General features: G+C 36.3%; 1 protein-coding gene across 1 annotated transcript; it reads right to left on the bottom strand.

Annotated features, from left to right (window-relative positions):
- Nucleotides 1-12: 12 nt before the first annotated feature.
- On the bottom strand, nt 13-13201 carry tmem214 (transmembrane protein 214). The gene is made up of 17 exons (XM_055054480.1): nt 12924-13201; nt 9603-9796; nt 9272-9422; nt 8457-8591; nt 8288-8370; nt 7476-7581; nt 6733-6814; nt 6461-6562; nt 5555-5696; nt 4691-4782; nt 4564-4612; nt 4323-4430; nt 3534-3651; nt 3351-3447; nt 3043-3211; nt 1826-1977; nt 13-949 (listed from the first exon to the last, which is right to left on the bottom strand). Exons 1-17 carry the CDS (start codon nt 13057-13059, stop codon nt 820-822), a joined length of 2046 nt encoding a protein of 681 aa, XP_054910455.1. The 5' UTR covers nt 13060-13201; the 3' UTR covers nt 13-819.
- Nucleotides 13202-13831: the final 630 nt, after the last annotated feature.

Genomic DNA, 13831 nt, shown 5'->3' with positions numbered 1-13831 from the left:
CCATGTGACACATTCAGTTTTAAGTCTTTATTACAAAGGATTTCCATCACAAATTAAGACACTGGTTGCTTCTGTATTCATCTAATCTGCTGTACAGCAACCGTCAGTGAATGAACCGGGCTGAAATGTTGCCATGTTTCATATAAAACAGGGATGTTGGTACACAAATAGTAAGACAGTGAGCCACAGACACAAATTAAGAATGTTTACACAGGACTTCTCTTAGCCTAAAAACTGAATTAAAACAAAGAAAAAGTAAATATATTTTCGGCAGATGTGGCTGTTTCCGCTTGTTAGTCAACTTTATTGGAGGAATAAATAAATCTGCAACTGTAAAAACATTTCACATTTCCATTGACGAAAGCTGACAAGAGATGAAGTGGTCCTCAGGAATTTAACAGAATTATTCATTTATTCTCATTTCATTATAGCATGCTTTATTCCATCTTTAAATAACAAAGGGTGTATAAATCTACAAACCTGCATTTTTCTATTTTTGTATAAATTAAATGTGATATTGAGGGTAAAAATTAGCTGAAACTTGCAGTAGAAAAAGGACAGAAAAACTACGAGCTCCACATCCAGCAGTGACAAAAAGATTGGTAGAAACATCAATACAACAGCAAATCGATTTATAAAACGTAGCCAGAAATCAAAACAAGAAAAGTCTTTCAGAAAGTTGGTTTCTGTCCGACAGCGACGATCATGGCTTAAGAGGAGCCCCAAAGAGTGTGTGTGTGTGTGTGTGTACAGCATCTATATATATACACACACAGTGTGTTTATATTGCATTTTTAAAATCAGTCCGATTGCGTCGCGTTATCCGGCTCGCGTCAGCAGCTCCTGCGCCCAGCTTTTGATGGCCGACGTCGTGTGTTGGAGCAGCTGCCATGTTGAGTTTGTGAAGTGCAGCGCGTGACTCTGGAGGCAAGACACCGACACTTCGCCACTGCAAGGACAAAACCAGCGCTCAAATCAACACCAATATGTCAGCCAATTAAATACATATTTGTCTTTGCAGCTGTTTTATTTCTATAAACTGTAAATGTTTAAATACACAAATGTTTATGCACATCTGGTACATTTAAAAAAAATCGTATTTCAATTAATATTTATGGCGGAGTATAAGAAACACGCTAACATCTCACATATATAAAATTACCGTATTTTCCAGACTATCAGGAGAATTTAAAAGCTTTTAATTTGACCAAAAAATGAGTAAAACGGCACCCTTAATTAGGATTAATTCTGGTTTTAATTGCTGGTATCATGGAGTATTACGTTCTCTGCTTTGACTGACTGCTTAATGCATCTCACTTTATATATGAAAATAGATAAAAATCGACCATTAATTGGCATAGTGCAGAAAATATGGTACTAGAAGGAAGAGACAAAAGATTGCAAGAATAAAGTCAAACTATTCTAAGAATGAAGTCAGATTTATTCTAAAAAATAAATATAACCATTACGAGAATAAAATAAATCATGAGAAGTCATAAAATTCTGAATTTATACTCAAAATGGTTAATTATTTAAACTTAAAAATATATATATTTTAATACTTTTGTCTTTCTGCTGTTACACCTGAACAATGAAGGGCATTTATTCTAATTTATTTATTGCTAAATAGTTTTCAGAGAGTATTTGCATCACTAACAAGACATATTTTATGATCATCTGTGTTTGTCTCCTATTTTCCAACGTGTTTTAAACTAAAGCACATTTTCACAATGTCAGTCTTCACCAAATATCTTTATTTGAAGTTATTAATATCTGCACTCAGAATCCTGTAGTGGAAATAAAATCTGCAGCTCTGGATACTGACTTGCAGGAATCCTGCAGGTTGGTCCACGCTTGCTGTAAAACCTCGGAGATGTAAGTCAGCGCTGGGACGACGTAGCTGTGGTGGATGAAGAGGAGAAGCTCTCTGAGGTAGGCCAACACCTGGAACACGCTGTCGGGAGTGTTGGTGCTCACCTGGGAAACAGAGACTGTCAGCTGCTGAACCAACATCAAGTAAATCGGCATGTTAAGGGAGAGGATCAGAAATATGACTGGATCTCAAAATCATGACTTCAGAATTCTGATTCTGTGAAAATCCAAACAAATTATTAGGTTTCTGCCAAATAAGAAACAATAATCATAACTGTGTCTGTGAAAGGATTTGTAATCCTGCACTTGATCCAAAAGCCAAAGTTACATGGTAGATTGGAGTTTTACCCCATGGTAAATAACCAATTTAAATAATTATAAGATCAAAGGCAACAGTGCTAGGATCAAAGGCAACAGTGCTAAGATCAAAGGCAACAGTGCTAGGATCAAAGGCAAAAGTGCTAGGATCAAAGGCAACAGTGCTAGGATCAAAGGCAACAGTGCTAGGATCAAAGGCAACAGTGCTAGGATCAAAGGCAACAGTGCTAAAATCAAAGGCAACAGTGCTAAGATCAAAGGCAACAGTGCTAAAATCAAAGGCAAAAGTGCTAAGGTCAAAAGGCAACAGTGCTAAGATCAAAGGCAACAGTGCTAAGATCAAAGGCAACAGTGCTAAGATCAAAGGCAACAGTGCTAAGGTCAAAAGGCAACAGTGCTAAAATCAAAGGCAACAGTGCTAAGGTCAAAAGGCAACAGTGCTCCAATAAAAAACAAGATGTTATTGTGCCCTCTACTGTGCATGTGGAATACTTTCAGATTGATTGTCGTTCACAATGGAGAACACATACAGGTCACATATCTGGAAGTGTGAATGTTCACACCAAAAAAATCTGATTTGACAAAAATCAGTCAAATCAGATAAAAAAAAAAATCAGAATTGGCTCACTTCAATCTGCAGCATTAACTTCGCCTTAAAGTTACAGCTGAAACCACATCAGCTTTTATTGGCGATATCATAGCCAGAAATCTGAGTCTGAAGTCAGATTTCTAAGAAAATAAATTGCGAGAGGAAAAGTAAAAATTGTGAGAAAAAAAGCCAGATTTTTGAGATCAAAGTCACATTTTTTGTTTTCCCCCCAAAGTCTCTAATCCTCTTCTGTACCAGCTTACCCAGTCTATAACCAGCGGCGTTGTCTCTCTGACCCACAGGATGAACTGGGAGGCGTTTTCAGAGACGACGACGGCTGCTGCTTTCGTTTTCTCTACGCCTTGCTCCATGACGGGCCCCAACACACGCACACACTCAGAGTAGTAGTGAGGAGTGTTTTTCTCCAGCCAGCTGCAAAGAAAGCAACACATTGTGTTTTCGCACAACACTGTTTAAATATAGCGCATCATTGCTAACCGCCTCTGGGTCAGAGGGGATTCATGGGAATTTCAGAAAAAGGTTTCAGCACATGATGAGCGGGAGGTCCGACCTGAAGCCCTGCTTTGTGTAGACGGTTATTTTGCTCCATGCCTGCTGGGAAACGGCTGCGACTCCAGAGCGGCGCAGATACATGGCCGTGGTGGAATCTGAAACAGAACCACAGCTACAGCAACGGGCCTCATGCAAACTGTGGAGCTTCAGATGAAAACCAAAACTCTGCGCTCATTCAGACCTGCGACGGAGCCGTGAGACCGGACGTCATGGACGACGAAGCCGGCAGCGAACACAAGCAGAACCATGAGCAGTTTGGACCAGGGGAACCCGCGGCCACGCATCTTCACCTGGAGGTTCTGAAAACAAAACAGCTTTTTACAGGACTGGGTTCAAGGGAATATTGTTTTAAAAAATAGAGTTTCAAAACAAAGGTGGCCCGCTCAAAATAACCCCAAAAATAAAACGATTAATCAGATTAATCACGATTAATCATGATTAATCGATTACTCAAATAATTGTCACATTTTAATAATCCATCAATTGTTACGCAGCATGTCGAATCAGAAAAGGTCATTTTTTGGAAAAACAACATAGGAGTAATTAAGCCAAACCATTAAAAATATAGATTATATACATTTAAGTAAATATCTGTATACTCCCAATAATTGATTACTAAATTAGTTGCTAATTACCTCATCAATTAATCACAATCAATTGTTTCAGCACTAATATAACTTGCTTATTTGCATCTTTTAATGCATTTCTAATTTTGTATGAAAAGGCCAAAGTAGTTAAATAAAAAGGTGCAATTCATAGATTAATCAATAAAATAAACAATTATTTCTTTTTAAAGTTTCTATTACAAACGGATGGAAACGTAATGAATGTCTGATATTATTTTGAGGTAGGAATAATTGCTACTTTTCTGTGTATATAAATTTAGTTTGTGTTATACACGTTTGCCTTATATTTTTGTATAAATGTGACAGAATTCAAATGATTTAATAAGCTCATATTTTCATCTCACCTGGCACAAACTATTGCACTCCTGAAGGTCTTGAGACTCATTCATGTCTCTCATTTCATCGTTGGTCACTCTGAAGGACTGGATTGTTTCTTCAAGGCTCTTCCGCAACTACAAATTAAAAGTAAAGCCAAGAATATTTATTAGCGTATAAGAAAGTAAATGTTTTATTGATCTGATTAATATTTGTCAGAAAGGTCCACTTGGTTTATGTGCCACCATGATATCAATCAGAAAGTCTCACCTTTGGCGGCAGCGTGTTCCACGACTTCAGTAAGTGGTTCAGCAGCAAACTGGAGACGGAAAGAAGGGCAAATTTAAATGTGAATCCAGACGCATGCGGTTTGAGTTCAACTTGAAGTTATTTTCACCTGGATTGGGGTAAATGCTTCGTGTAGAGCTGCCTCCACACTCCAAGGCTCTGAACATCCACACACAAGCACTCAGTCATACTGCTGAGCAGCTGGAGGAGACAACATGAAGCAGAACAAACAAAAAAACGTCTTAGTCAGCGTAAAACTGAGAGCAGCAAAACTGGTCATTAGAAGCACATTTCATGTCAAAATGTAATATTTTTCCCACTTATTTTTTAATATTATTAACAGCTAATTGATAAAAGAATGGAGAAATAAATACATAGAAAAAATATTTTCCTTTTGGCTGAAACGATTAATCGTGATTAATCGATTAGTCGTTGACTGGAGCACAGAAACTAAAAGAAAAGGCCATTTGCTGAAAGAATAACACAAACTGTAAAATATGTACATTTTGTAATAAAACAACTAAACTTTGTAAATATGTTTTACCCAAAACTCGGGTCGCATCGTTTAGATTCAAATTCTGGGAAAAAGTCTATCAACTTTTTCTGTCCAATTATTAATCAGTTAATCAAAAAATAATCAGCCCTACACTCTATTGAAGATATCAAGTCCTGATTTATTTTTCAATGTATTTCTAAACTGTATCAAAAGCACTCACTAAAAAATCTGCACAACATGGCAATTAATTATCAAAAATAGATTAATAGATAACTCGAAAATTAATCAGTTATAATAGAATAAAAAATATTGTGTCCCCATATTGAAATCTAAAAGTCTGACACATTATTAGGCTTTTAACAAGCAGCTCCAAACATTTCTAAAGGTTATTCTGCTACAAACCCTGTGAGGACTTTCCCCTCGACTTATTTCTTAATATCAACGTTAGTTATTTGCCTCTCCTTTCAGCAGCCTCACCTCCCTCTTCATGTCGTCTGGACAGTGCGGCGTGGCTCTGGACAGGAAGGATGGCAGGTAGGTGTGCAACGTGCTCTCCGGTTTGGCTCCAAACGCCAGGACTTTCAGTCGAGGATACAAACGCCTCAGCTGCTCCTGCAAGCTGTTGGAGGAATCAGTTACCGCTGCCTTTATTTTCACAGAAAATAAAACATTTACTGTGTTACGTAAGAAGTTATTTTACTGAATTCAGATTAATTACATGCATTTTGATGTTTTCAAGCCTTTATTTCTGCTCATTATGATGATTTTCTGCTTACAGCAAATGCAAACAACAATAAAGATTAGAATATTACATCAAAAGACAGGGCTGCAACTAACGATTATTTTAGTAACCGATTAATCGGAATAATATTTAAAAGGTTAATTTTCATTAAACCTTTTCTATGATGCTGTAGTAGAAATACATTAAAAGATGCAAACAAATAATTCAATTCATTTTTAGATGGGAAAAACATTAAAATGCCATAATATATCATTCATTTAGTCAAATTAAACCTAAATCTAAAACTTGGCCACTTGAGGAGTTTCGGCTAAAACATAACTACAGACAAAAGGTGTTTTTTTTCTTAAATATAAAATATATATACATTTTTGGCTTAATAACGGCTCTAATTATTTTGTTTCATTAATTGGTACTGAATTTGTTGATTATTTCAAAAGTCAATTAATCACGATTAATCGTTTAAACCCAAATGATGATATGCTCTTAAACGCTGTTAGTTAAAGTACTTTTAGGACAAAAAGCCTTGTTGGAACACATCTATTAATACCCTGAACTGTAATCACGTTGCAGGTCAGAAAGTTTGCATAGGGAAATGAAAGAAGCTTTCAAAGACTAGCTTTGTTTTTTTAGCTTGTATTTACCTGGATGACAGGGCGTTTTTGGGCATGAAGGCAAAATCAAGCAGAGGAAAAAACTCTTTCGGTCCCATGATGCCAAATCCTTTTGTCAGGTTTGTATGAAGTCTGGGAAAAAAAATATAAAACAAACAAAAGAAATGTGAAGATCACCAATTCAAAGTAGGTAGCCCATAATTCCTAACAGTTTACATTCACTTAAGCAAAAGATGTGAAAATCCGTGAATAAATAGTCAGTTTTTTGGTTTTACTAAATGATTTTGAGCTGGCAAACTTACAGGAGAAGTCTTTCTAGATAGGCGATGGCATACGCAGACAGGGACTTCGTCCCCAGCACAGGAAGCATGATGCCGAGCCACACTGCAGCGCAAAACACAGAAACACGACTCACTTCATGGGAGCTTTCTGACAGAGATGCATCAGCCTTTTTGTTCTTTATTAAATCAACAACCACAAATACTCGACTGTCATAAAGGAAGTTAACTGTTTCAGAACAGCTGGTGCATCACTGGTGTAAAATTTAAAAATAAATCAAATGTTTGGACATTTATTTGGATTGTGACACAGAATTAATTTGAATTCTGGGAAAGAAAAGTCAAAATTATGAGGAAAATAAATCTGAATTCTGAGTTGAAATTCAAAGCTATACGTAATAATTTTTGATGATTTTACTCCTCTTTCGTAATGTGTTGCTGCTAAAGTCACTGTTAGTCCAGTGAACTCCAGCCCAAAATATTTGCAATCGCATCTTGTGAAAGTGAGAGAAAAAGCAACGCAGCTAATTCCTCATTTATTTCTCAATATCTCCACAAGCTGGGCACAGAAACTTTTACACTTTTTGTCTTGTTACAACTTTAAATTATTTGGATTTCATTTGACAGAAACATCACAACATACATAGATAAGAATCATGCTCCACTTTATGTTGTTCCATCACTGAGGAACAAACACTGACATTTTTGTTTGTACATTAAAAAATGTGAGAGAAGAGTGTGAATATTTTTGAAAGTTAGATTTGTACCTCTTAAGCCCTGGCTGAGGTCATAGAAACCAGCTTGACCCAAAGCCCACATGATGGTCAAACATTTCACCGCACGATTCTGGACTGATCGCAACAACTCCAGATACTGGGGGGAAAATAACGCGTCACAAAACACAAACCTCCAAAATATCACATAAACAGAAATCAGAAGCAGTAAGTCGAGCAACGTATGCACTGAAAGTGTTGCTGGGCAAAAAATCGATGTTATTGATTTGATAAAGATGAACTGTTTTCATCGTAGTTCAGAATGATGTCGGCACGTCTGGGGCGGCCATTTTGTTTGACAAACATTTTTTTTTCAGCTTCTGTTTATTTGGACTTTGAATTCAGATCAACTCTAAGACAAAATATGACAATTAATATTGTAGCTACAATTTCTTTTAACAAAAATTAAGTGGTAATGGTGCAAGAATCCAGTTATAATATCAGAATGAATGTGTAATAATGGAAGAATGAAGCAGTAATTATATAAAAAATCCAACACAAAGAAAATAAAACGTTATACAAACTTTTTTCTCCTTACAAAAACCTTTTTCTCATAATTCTAAGACATAATTCTGGTAAAATTGTGTTTTCGTTCTGCTTGTATTATGACTGGATTCTTGTAATTGAAGACAAATGGTTTAATTCTGTGTCTAATTTTCCATCGTCCAACTCGGAGGAAGGAAAATAATATTTTTGAAAATACTGTCTGTCAATTGTAATTTTTTTTTAGAAAAGAAAATTGAAAATCGTATGAAAAACCTTGTGCATTTTATTTTAAAGCCGTCCCAACTGAACGCAGCACTCACCTCTGATAATTTCTGCGTGGCGATTTTGGGTTTGTCCTGCAAAACCGCCTGAATGCAAAGCCTGTATCCATGAAGAGGTTCCCCTGAAAACCAGAAGAACTCACTTTAAATATCCGCTGCCCTGAAAGTTTCTCCTCACACGTCTGAAAACCATCAGAAAACTGTTTACCAGTCTGTTTGTCCAGCTCCCTGAGCATCGTAGAGACGCAGTAGTCGAAGAAATCAGGCAGGACGTCGCTGCAGCGTCCGATGAGGCCTTTGATTACGCCCTTCAGCTCTTTTCCTGTCAGGCAGTATGGATAGTCTGGGGCAAAAAGGAGAGAAGAAGAATATAAATGAACAGGGTTTCCAGCAGCACGATTCAAGCATTTTCAAGGAAAGTTTTAAAAACTTTCCAGCACTACTTTGGAGATAAAAACAATAAAAATCAATGGAATAATATTCCATATTCTACAACTGGGATAAACTACAATACAGCTAAATTTTATGTTTTGAAATGTGTGTCACACACCTTATTAGGCCTGTCGCAATAAATCAATAAATCAAAATTAACAGGTTTATCGTTATTCTCTTCTCTCTCTTTCTACTAAAACTGGATGATAAAAGTATTAATTTTGTTTTTTTAATGTCAACTAGACCCTTTTTCTGAAGGACAACTTTGTTTACAAAGACTTTATAATTAATTTCATTTCTTGTTTTTGTTTTATTTATTTGGGATATTTAAAATGTCTTCCAGTTCCAGTGCTAAATGTGTTCTTGAATTATTATGCTTTTATTGTTATGTCAATTGAAAATGCTGTCAAAATAAAAACACGTTCAGGTTGTATATAATAAGATGTTGAGTGATTGAAGGCCATTTTGAGGTTAGCTGGTCTGTGTTTGTTTGTCAGTGGGTTAAGTTATGCATCAGCCTGATAAAGCTTGAGAAACCCTGCTGTAAAGCGTTAGCTGTCATTATGAGCGTGCAGCCAGCGTGTCGCTGACCGTGAGCGTAGCTGCAGAGTGTGGGCTCGTTGTCCGGCGCAGTGAGCTTCAGGTTGAGGTATCCTGCCAGGTCTTTGACCCAGACGGACGGGTTGTCTGGGAACAGCGCCTGACTGCGAGCCAGCTGCTGCTTCAGATCCCCGATATCCAGCTGAAATTAAACACCAAACAAGGCCGCCTTTGAAAAAGCAGCTCATCAAGTGACGCTCTGCGGTAAAAACATCTCAATGCAGCTTTGTTCAAATCTTTTTAAATCCAGTAAATCAAGTTTGAAATCTGGATCTGATTTCTCTTAAGCTCTTAAATCGAATGATAAAATGTGTTTACTTACAGCTTTGAAGGCTTGCTCCAGCGTTTTGTGAGTTGTCGGCGTGTTTGCGCTGCTGGGTTGGGATTTCTTGGATGGTTTACTGGATGAGGGCTTCTTGCTCTGAGGCTCAGCTGGCGGTGGAACCTGCTCCTTGTTCTGCTTCTTTCCAATCTTCTCAAAAGCCTCGAACAGCGTCTCCGACATTTTCACCGGTGCTGAGGGGAAACAAACCGGCAGAGGTAAGACGACTGCAGATAACGGCAGAGCAAATGTCTCTCTCTCTTTCTGTTTTCAGGAAAGTCAAGTCACTGATTCTGGTTTTTCCTCCCCTCCGCCTCCCGTCACGGTTTACGCAACAGGCTGTCGGCATCCAGAAGAAATTTTATCAAACTTTCACAACTGAATTTCCAAAAGCAAAATAAGTTGTCTGACCTACTCAGATTCACTTGCGTCATAGAAACACTGTTCCACCAGCAGAATCAAAATTTACATGCATTTATAGGCGTGTATGAAAACGCATAATTGGAGGGAAAAAAAGGGCAAAATTTCATCAAAAACATTTATATTAATCTAAAAAAAAAAACAAGAATATTTTTGAGTTGGTAAATTCAAAAATTTGTGCAAAAAACAAAAAATTTGAGATTAATCTCAAACATTTTCTACAAAAAACCCCAAAATTTCTGAATTTGAAGAATCGCTAGGAAAAAATTTATTTTTAGAAATTTTCTTGGGAATGTTTTGAAGTGTTCCTCTCAGACACATCTGACCAGTTCAAGAAAGTTACAAAAACAAACAAAAAAAATCTAAAAGCTTGTCATTACCAAGTCTTCTGGGACTTTGCATATAAAAATATTTTTGCTGATTTTAACTAACTGAAAATAAGAGAAATTTGGTCAGATTTAACTTCAGACAGCAAGAAAAGAAATGTGTCTATGTCTTTAAATTATCTACAAATATCTGGTTTGAAGATAAATTAAGATTTGATTAATTTGACTTTTAGTCAAATGTTAGATTCCACTTTACTACCAACTGTGCAGTTTGAATATCAGTAACATTCAAGGACTTCATACAGAAATCAAACCTGAAAGTTTTGGGAAATGCAAATAATGGCAGCCTTTTGAAAATCAGATAGCAAATGTAAAGTCCTAAATGTATATAAAAAGATACAATTTAAAATGTCAAATTCAATAAAATTTTTGTTTTAAAAAATGAGTAGCTGCTCTGTTACATCCATGTGAATTAAATGTATTGGTTATTTATATTATAGCTCTTGAAAGAAAATTGTAGATCAGTTTAATTGAGTCCTGACAGCTTACAGGCTGCATATCTAGTAGGAAATGTGGGTGAAATCTGTGGTATGCGAGTCTATTATTTAACACAAAATGGCTTCGTAACACATTTACTGAAGGAAGAATATCAACTTCTCCACAAAGATCAGATGCTGCTGGTTTTAGATTCCGATTACTCTTCAATAAAGGCAGATTGCAAATAAACTAGAGAACATTTTTATTAAGCAGAATGATTTATTAGATGCACAGTATAGAATTATTTGTAGTGGAATTCTGTGTAAACATGCAAACAGATTTAGCAAATAATTATCTTACTGGATACAGTGATAATAGGATGCTGTTTGGTGTTAATTTAAGATTAATTACTTGTCAAGAAAAATGTAAACATAAAGACAAAAAGTGCCTTTAAAGCAAAACGTTAACAGAGCCTCTCTGCTGATGTTGTTTACTGAACAAACAGACTTTGGACAGGATGACTCAGGGACAAAAGTGGAGCATAAACGGATCACAAGGTCAAGATCTTATTACTCATATTGTTAGATACAGAGAGCATCTGCTCGCTGCTTTTTACTATTAAATTAGATCAATACCTTCTCAAAAATATCCAGAATCAATAAGTCTGAATGCTCAAAGTAATCATTTCCAAAGTTTATGAAACTCATTTAATAAACCATGGATTCAGGAACATTTACTGTCAGCTGTGTTGTTTTGCTGATGTGGCAACTTGGCGCTCTCAGCCCAACCAGTAATCCAGCTAAATGCTTTTCAAACTCTGGAAACCTCAGATGGGACATCCACATTATGTTACAGCCACTTATTCTGCTTTCTAAAAGTTGAGGATGTACAAGATAAATAATCAAAATGTGTATTTTGTGACTTATAAATAATGCAAAAAGATGTTCAGCTAATAAACATGCGGTGAGATGACAGGAGGATCCAGATTTCGGGTAAAAACAATAAAATAAAGCAAGAAGTGACCAAGGGAGTTTCCATTTTTACTTTGAAATACAGGCTTATTATTACAGCTGCACAATATCAATAATACATAACTAGTCCTAGATGATAACAAAGGTTATGATTAATGTATTTATTCTCTATCACTTTGAATACATCCTACAGGGCAAATAATCTTTTTATCAACGATTTATGACATATCATATTTGCAAGGGATGCTATGTATTTAAACTCTGTATTCAGTGTTGCATTGACATTGCTCCCAAATGAGGAACAAAAACAAGGACGTGTTTACGCCTCTGATTTATGTTTGTAAAATTGCCTTGTTGCTTTAATGTATTTTTTTGGTCTATTTTAATAAAAAAAAAAATCTACAGGAAATGAGGATTTACTGTCCTTAATGACAGTTTAAAATAAAGTCAAACTGTCCTTAAACTTTAAGGAGAGTTAAAGTTTAAGAACACTTAAACTTTTAAATGTTTTAGTGTCCTTAAACAGTTAAAGTTTAAGGACACTTAAACCTTAAGTGTCCTTAAAGTGTTACTTATCAGGATAATTGTTTCAGGATAGCTGAAACAGTTGCCTGGAAATACAAACAGTCTATTCAATATTTAGTTGCTATATTAAATATAACAAATCACTTCGGAGTTTAAAACACAGAAAAATTAAAGCTTTTCTGTGTTTTCTGTGCAGCTCAGGAGGTCTCCTGAGCTGCTAGGAAGCTGCTAAATGCTAACGCTAGCTCATTAGCTTCTTACAGGAAAACTCAAGACCGAGAAACCAGTCAGTGGCTCGTTTTTAATTTATGCGTCTGTAGATTTGTGTTATAGTTTGTCAATTTGAAGGGGAAACATTACCGAAATAATATTAAATAATGCAGAAACACTGGATGAAAGCTAGCACTTACAGTTAGCTTGCCAAATCAGTTGACAGCTGTGAGACACTCAGCAGCTCTGTCAGTTGACATTGTGGACATTTTTATTTTAAATAAAACACACACAGCTATGGACACAGCAGCCCTTTGCATAATGTTCATTAGTGAAATGAAAATCCAATAGGAACAGGAGCTAGCTAGCAAGGCCAGGCCTTGTTCACTTACGTCTGGACGGTTGGTTCGACTCCCCGAGGGCTTTCCTTCCCCCGTTTCCGCCATTCGACTTCCCTCCTCCCGGGTTACTTTTTCTCCCTTTCTTCACTACCTCCCACTTCCCGACTGAGCCGTTGTTAGAGGCCATGTTTCCAGTCCAGATGGGTCAGCTCGTAGTTCGTGAGGCACCGTGACTTTAATTTCTCTCTTCCTGCTGCTAACGTGTGACTACGATGAAGGTTCACTCCGTCAGCTCTGATCAACGGCTTTGCCACGTCTCGTCGACGACCTGACGTCAGCAGGCATTGCGTTTTAAACCGTTAGCTTTCATTTCAGACCACGCTAGGAACTTCTATGGCAAGTCATGTTAACATTTAATAGCCAGACTAGCGAAGCGCTCCAAACATCTGACTTATATAATTGTAACGATGAATATACAAAAACTCAAATTTCTGCTAGCAATAATACCCTTGTCGATATATTTTATTAAAATTTTCACTGGTAAGGACATTGCTTTCTAAACGAGGTATTACAGATTGATGGGGTTGTTGGTTAAATGCTAAAAAGGCTTGCCACAAAGCAGTTAAAAGTCACTTCAAAATTAAATTGTGATTTGACATTTTGTTTTTAAAGTGTCCTGTTTCAGTGTAGAACATTTTTTAATTTTTCACATTTCAAATCTTTTTACCGCTTCGATAATATACCAAATGAACAATGTTTTAATAAAACAAAGTAGTACAATTTTTCCCAAAAAGAATCTGTAAATGCATTGTGTTGCTGTGTTATTTTAAAAAAACTTCATTGGAGTTTATTATCCAATAAGAAACTCCAATATTATTGTAGTTTAGCCTTTTTTGTTACGTTTCCCAACAAAGGCTAAGCAGTATAAAGTGTAATATATAAAAGCAGAAACATGTTTA

This window comes from Poeciliopsis prolifica, unplaced genomic scaffold, assembly GCF_027474105.1.
Source record: "Poeciliopsis prolifica strain line A6 unplaced genomic scaffold, Auburn_PproV2 SCAFFOLD039, whole genome shotgun sequence".
NCBI lineage: Eukaryota > Metazoa > Chordata > Actinopteri > Cyprinodontiformes > Poeciliidae > Poeciliopsis > Poeciliopsis prolifica.
The sequence above is the reverse complement of the archived record's forward strand: the minus strand, read 5'-3'. Positions and strand labels throughout refer to the sequence as shown.

What these genes read in the sequence shown, in the direction of transcription:
- tmem214 (XM_055054480.1), bottom strand. Translation starts at nt 13,059, where the DNA reads ATGGCCTCTAACAACGGCTCAGTCGGGAAGTGGGAGGTAGTGAAGAAA. An exon ending in GGAGCTGGACAAACAGACTG is followed by an intron (nt 8,371 to 8,456) that starts GTAAACAGTTTT and finishes TCTGGTTTTCAG; the next exon opens with GGGAACCTCTTCATGGATAC. An exon ending in TATCTAGAAAGACTTCTCCT is followed by an intron (nt 6,563 to 6,732) that starts GTAAGTTTGCCA and finishes TTTTTTTCCCAG; the next exon opens with ACTTCATACAAACCTGACAA.